Genomic DNA, 6,041 nt, shown 5'->3' with positions numbered 1-6,041 from the left:
CTATCTACCAGCAAATCCTTAAACTTAATGAGCAGAGACATCTCTACTTATGGAATCTTGTTTTTTGTTTTGTGTTTGCTTAATGTTTATCACTACGGGTCAATATTTGAGTTCAAGTGAGCTTGGAGCTTAAGGTTATTACTTCAACCTACCCTAATCTAGCTTAATGCTATAAACAGATTTCAATAAATTAGAAAGCCTGATATTCAAAGCATTTTTGTTTTAGTTTTGCTTTAAGTTAAAACATAGAAATTATCTTGATAATATAGTTATCTCTATAGGTATGATATGTTGAATATATGAGTATGTGTTGCATAAAGAGATTAAAAAACCAACTTAAGAAGAACTCAACAATAATCGAAATATGTAAAAAAGCTGCCGACAGTTGAAGAATTAAATTTGCTTTGAGAAAAAATCTCATTAGGTTAATTTGTAATTAAAATAATGGCGCGCATTTGAAACTCAGCGTGGATAAGTACAGCAAAAAGTTGTCACAAGTTTTTTTTTTTTCTAAAAAGGGATTTTCTTAAACTGCTTGAAAAAGTTTACAAACAGTTTAAATTACAAATACAAAATCAAAAGAAAATCTGCAAAAAACCGAGAGTTTTTCCACAGTAAGACAAAGTGGTTAAAATAAGTCAAAGAAACACTCGTTAAAAAAGAAATCCGTATGCAAGTGAAGTACAGCAAGTAATATTAATTAGCCAAGAGAAAGCGATTACGGAAAAAGCCCGATTAGATGAGGAAGACAGACAAACAAAAAAAAATGTAAATAAAGTTGTAAGAGTTAAAGATACTTTAAAAGCTTTTATGCTCCTAATTTGCTATTCATTTATGTACCTAAAAGAAAAGTAACCGATAACCGGTTCATTGCTTGTTTTGAACCGGTGGCTCATAAGTTTGTAGTAAAGTTAAGGTATCTTGCAAACACTTAATTACTTTTATGTGATATAAAAGTGATAGATGAAAGCTTACCTTAGTTTTCTAACTCGCATCACAGAAATAATTACAAGCATATTTCCAAAAATGGCGGCAATTATAATGATCAACATAATCGCCGCTTTAAAGGATAGTATCAACGTATCCAACCAATCGCTGTTCTCGCCATTGATGTGTGCATTATCGTAGGTGTCATTGATGGTAGATGCGGCTGCACCCAACACTGTAAGATTCCAATCAGTTTGTGCAACACTCGCATCCAGCACAGTCAAAGGATATGCAGAGAGTGCAGCTGCTGTTGTTGCTGTTAATGTGTCAAATGATTGTGGAATTGCTGTTGCATTGGCAGATGCTATAGTTGCTGCGATTGTTGGTATACTCTGCTGTGCCGTGTTGCTTGTAGACAGTATGGAAGCATTTGTTGTATGCAACATAGCAGCTGCTGTTAAGGCTACCGCAGTGGTTGTGAGAGTGCGTGCTGTTAATCTACACAATGTTGATGTTCTTGGCGGTATTGACGATGTTGATGGTGTTGATGATGTTGATGATGTTGATGACGGTGATAGTGTTGAAACAGTTGTTGCTGCTGTTGCTGTTGACACTGTCGTTGGTTCAGATAGATACGATGAGGTGGTTGTTGGTAAGGAAAATGTTGAATTTCTTGTTGCTGCACTGCACTCAGTTGTGCCGGCATCAGAATATGTGCCAATTGTAGTTGCATTGTTTGCTATTTTAATTCTTTTTCTGCGTTTTGTTTTAATTTTATCTGTAAGTTTAGTTAATTTTATTTTTCGTCTTAAGGATGTTGTAGTTTTTGGTACTAGTGTATTTGTTGTTGTAGTTGACATTACAAAAAACTTTTATTCTTAGCAAATACTATATGCACTATTCACACTACACTTTCACGCTTTTAATACAAGTTATTTACTTTTATACTTAAACACATATTTTTAATTATTTGATTTATTTTTTTTTTAATATTTAATTTGCATCACTTTTATTTTAATTTTGTTTTAATTTTTAATTTAATTTTTATTTGAATTTTGTTTCAAACTTTAATTTAATTCTTATTTTAATTTTAATTTTATTTGTAATTTTATTTTTAATTTAATTTTTAATTTATTTTAAATTAAATTTTAAATTTATTTTAAATTAAATTTTAAATTTATTCTAAATTTAATTTTTGTTTTAATATATATTTTTTAATTTTTGTATATGCAATTTAATTTCATAGAACACACGGCGTATCGGCGTATGCTTCACCGCCATTCAAATGGGTTCGCGCGCGTCTCGTGTCCAACACCGAAACAAACTGCCGCAGCCACGGAAATTCATTTGGAAAAATGCCGCTGGACGTTGTCGTCGTATTTCTTGTATCGTCGACACTTCTGCTTGATCGCCGACCGATGATTTCCGTTGATCGGCCGTGATAATGGAAAAAATCACTTTATTTTATTTCTTTGGTTATTAAAATATCTGTTCCGCTCTTCTTGCCGTTTGGGTTTGATTGTTTTGCTATTGAAGACTTGCGTTCTGCATAGAGAAGATTTTGATTATTAAAAAAAAATATTTTTTATTCTAATTTCTTAATAAAAAAAAAATTGTTTTTTAGTTTATTAACTGATTTTCACATTATTTCTTTCAGTTCTTAATTATAAAACCATACTGATTGTTTTAATAATTGAAAACAAATAAAAATTCACTATGAAAATTTTTATTAAAATTAATGCTCAAAACATTTATAAAATTTAACATTTTATGAGTTTGTGATTTAGCTAGCTAAGGAACTAATTTTTTAATTTTGGTTTTTGTGTACTGAAATGTTGTTTATATCATTTTTACAAATTACAGGGTAATTATATTTTTTTAAATCACAACTTCTAGGGAACTTACAAGTTCTTTCTTAATTCGATTATTTAAAAATTCTCAGCAGAAGATGATCGGGTATTGGTTAGGCAGTCAGTATGCTTTATTCTGGAATTATAATTTGTCCGAACTATGAAGTATATAATAATGTTGCAATATTCCGTTGGAGTTAACGGATATCCAAAAGCATAGTTTGGCTTATATATTTACAACCTTTAAAAAGCTTTTTCAATATTAAAAGAGCTTTCTCTCACGTATCTCAACTAGAAGCGTTTTTCGGGCATGAAAGAGCTTTCTCTCACGTATCTCAACTAGAAGCGTTTTTCGGGCATAAAAGAGCTTTCTCTCATATATTTCAACTAGAAGCGTTTTTCGGTCATAAAAGAGCTTTCTCTCATATATTTCAACTAGAAATGTTTACCAAGCATATAAGAGCTTTCTCTCATGTATCCCAACTAGAAGCGTTTTTCAAGCATAAAAGAACTTTCTCTCACGTATCTCAATTAGAAGCGTAAGTGAGAATATGAAGATTTGTTTTTCGCAACGTAACGTTTGATGAACGTTTGCTTTAAAGAAATTCAATGATGCCACCTGCAAAACACAGCTGTGAAATCCTACACTTTACGATTATTGCGTAAAAACGTGTGAAATGCTACTAAAGAACGCAGCTGCAATCATTCAGATGATTGAGCTTTTATTGCAAAACTAGATTTGTAGCTGTACTAGGCATGGATCACTATCGTATAGTATGTTTGGAGCCTTAAATGGCAAAGTGTTAAGTTTTACAGTCGTACGTGTCGTGGGTCGATTTTCAGAGCATCTAAAATGCTCATTGGTAAAATGATACCATTTCTGGTTTTTAGTACCTCTATATAAGTTTTCTTATTAATAGAATATGAAGAATGGTAATAAATAGTATATATTTGAATCACTATAATCTGGATATAATGATTTGATTTCAATTTAAAATTTTCTTGTGAAGTTCGAATTAGTTACCCAGTATAACTATCCTAGTACCCAGTAGGGTGTATCCTAATAATACACCCTCGACTTAAAAGATATATTTTCTTAAAACTCATATTATAGATATAGTGAGCCTCTAATAATGTGGAACTACTGCTCAGTTTATATATCGGAAAAATAATATAATTTTAATTTAAAAAATATAAAAAAGGAGTCAAATGAGGTCAATTACTTTTAAAACAATTATATTATTCTCCCAGTGCTGTACCACTTTTTGTTAAAATTAAATTTAACGTTTGTTCAATATTTTTTAATATATTCTATATTTCGACTCTCCTTAGGAGTCATCAACATGAAAAATTGTTCAGACACACATCTTACGGGCAGTTTTTTTTTAAATTCATTTTTTAGTACTGTTTACAAGTACTTATAGAAGTGCTAGAAGAAATAGAAGTGCTGTTTTTATTTTAGTAGAAATTATTAAAATATATGTCATTTTAACTCCTTGTTCCTTGGTACGTCTAACAGATACTTTGCTTCTTCCAATGTATTTATCTGAGCAGTGTAGGTTTTTACTTCAAAATTGATATAAGTTTAAGTTCTTAGATATATTAAAATGTAAAGTGGCATTTTTACGGACCTATTCTGTGCACTTGACAGATTTGTCAAATTCTTTAATAAAATTTTTAATTTTTATATAGCAGAAAGCTTTTTGGTATTCTGGACAGATCTTGACAAATTTTAAAGCTCAAGTACCTAATGCTTCTCACCACACTATGGTGTAAAGTGTTTTGTATAGAAAACTGTTCGTAATTGTTCATAACTGTTTTTAAAAAATGCTTGTAAAGAGCACATATTTTAAGTTGCCAAAAGCATTTTTCTTGCATTCAAATAACAATAAAATATATGCTTGTAAAGAGCGTATATTTTAGTTAAGAATATTTGTCATGCATGCAAAAAATAAAAAATGCTTAAAAAGAGCATATTTTTAAAGTTGTCAACAGCATTTGTAGTATTGACAACTAACAAGGAAAAGAGCTTTTTATTTATGTCACAGAGTACCAAAACCTTTACAGCAGTCAATTTTGACAAGTGTCAATGTTTGACAAGTTTATAAAGTGCACAGAATAGGTCCGTTAATGTCTATAGAAACTTATTTGGTAAATAAATGCATTTTAACAAGTTTAACAATCTTCATATCATTTTTGTGTGGATTTTGAATAGATTTTGATTGGATTTTAAATAGATTTTGAATGCATTTTTGAATAGCTTTTGAGTGGATTTTTGAATAGTCTTTGAATAGGTTTTGTATAAGAAAAGTTGCTGCGTGCAAAAGAGTGTGGTAGTCTAAACATATTGTTACCATATAACATGGAAGATATTACTCATAATTCTTATTAATATGTACAGTGGTATTTCTCTTCGATACTTAAAATAATTTTTTATTTTATATTCGACACAAATTGGAGTTTAAAAATTTGAATGCTATCTTTGAATAGTTATCGTCTAACAAAAACACCCTCTAATAATTGATTTATTTAGAGCAGATGCGGCAACTGTAGCGGACCTAAAGATATATATATTTGTCTGTTTGAGTGACGCATTAAGTTGTTTTAAATTTATACATTTTTTTTATTTTTAGTTTTCTTAGTCTATGCAAAGCTGCTTTTTAAAATGTTTTGAGTTGATTTTAATTTTATTTCAATTTTGAATTTTTTATTTATTTATTTATTTTTTTTTTTTGATATTTTTTATCTTTCCACATGTTCTTCAGTGAAGAAATATTAAAATATTTTTATTGTGCGCCTTCCGATTTTCGATGTTGTACAACAACTTGGCTAATCGTCGCATCGCTTGCTGCCCACCGGCGTCCTAATTATAACCTTTTTACATATATACATATATAAATATATTTATCTACATATATATATTTTTTTTTTATAAAATATTTTGAAATTTATATATACAAATAATATAAGCAACTTTTAGTTTGTGGTTTTGAGTTCATTTCAATTGTTGTTCTTGTTTTATTGTTGTTGTTATATATTTCTTTTCTATTTATTTTTGTCATTTCACATAAATTGGTAATTAAAATTTTCTGTCACCATGAAAGATTTTCAAAGGCAAATGTCGTTGGCAGCGGCCAAGCTGGCAACACTACCAACGGCAATGCTAAATTCACGCACGGGCTTTGAATTTGTTGTTGTTGCTCTTCTTTCTGTTATTCTTGCGAGTAGCGCTGTTGCTTTTATTGTGCTTATTGGTGTTGTTGT

The 6,041-nt window shown here is 29.9% G+C and overlaps 1 protein-coding gene across 1 annotated transcript; it reads right to left on the bottom strand.

Moving 5' to 3' along the window:
• Positions 1 to 1,075: 1,075 nt before the first annotated feature.
• Positions 1,076 to 1,787, bottom strand: LOC119676132 (cell wall protein DAN4-like). The gene is made up of 2 exons (XM_038087364.1): positions 1,157 to 1,787; positions 1,076 to 1,095 (listed from the first exon to the last, which is right to left on the bottom strand). The coding sequence occupies exons 1-2, from the start codon at positions 1,785 to 1,787 to the stop codon at positions 1,076 to 1,078; spliced, it is 651 nt and encodes a 216-aa protein (XP_037943292.1).
• Between the last annotated feature and the right edge of the window lie 4,254 nt (positions 1,788 to 6,041).

Source organism: Teleopsis dalmanni, chromosome 2 (genome assembly GCF_002237135.1).
Source record: "Teleopsis dalmanni isolate 2A chromosome 2, ASM223713v2, whole genome shotgun sequence".
Classification (NCBI taxonomy): Eukaryota; Metazoa; Arthropoda; class Insecta; order Diptera; family Diopsidae; genus Teleopsis; species Teleopsis dalmanni.
Note: the sequence above shows the minus strand (reverse complement) of the source record. Positions and strands in the feature narration are given on the sequence as shown.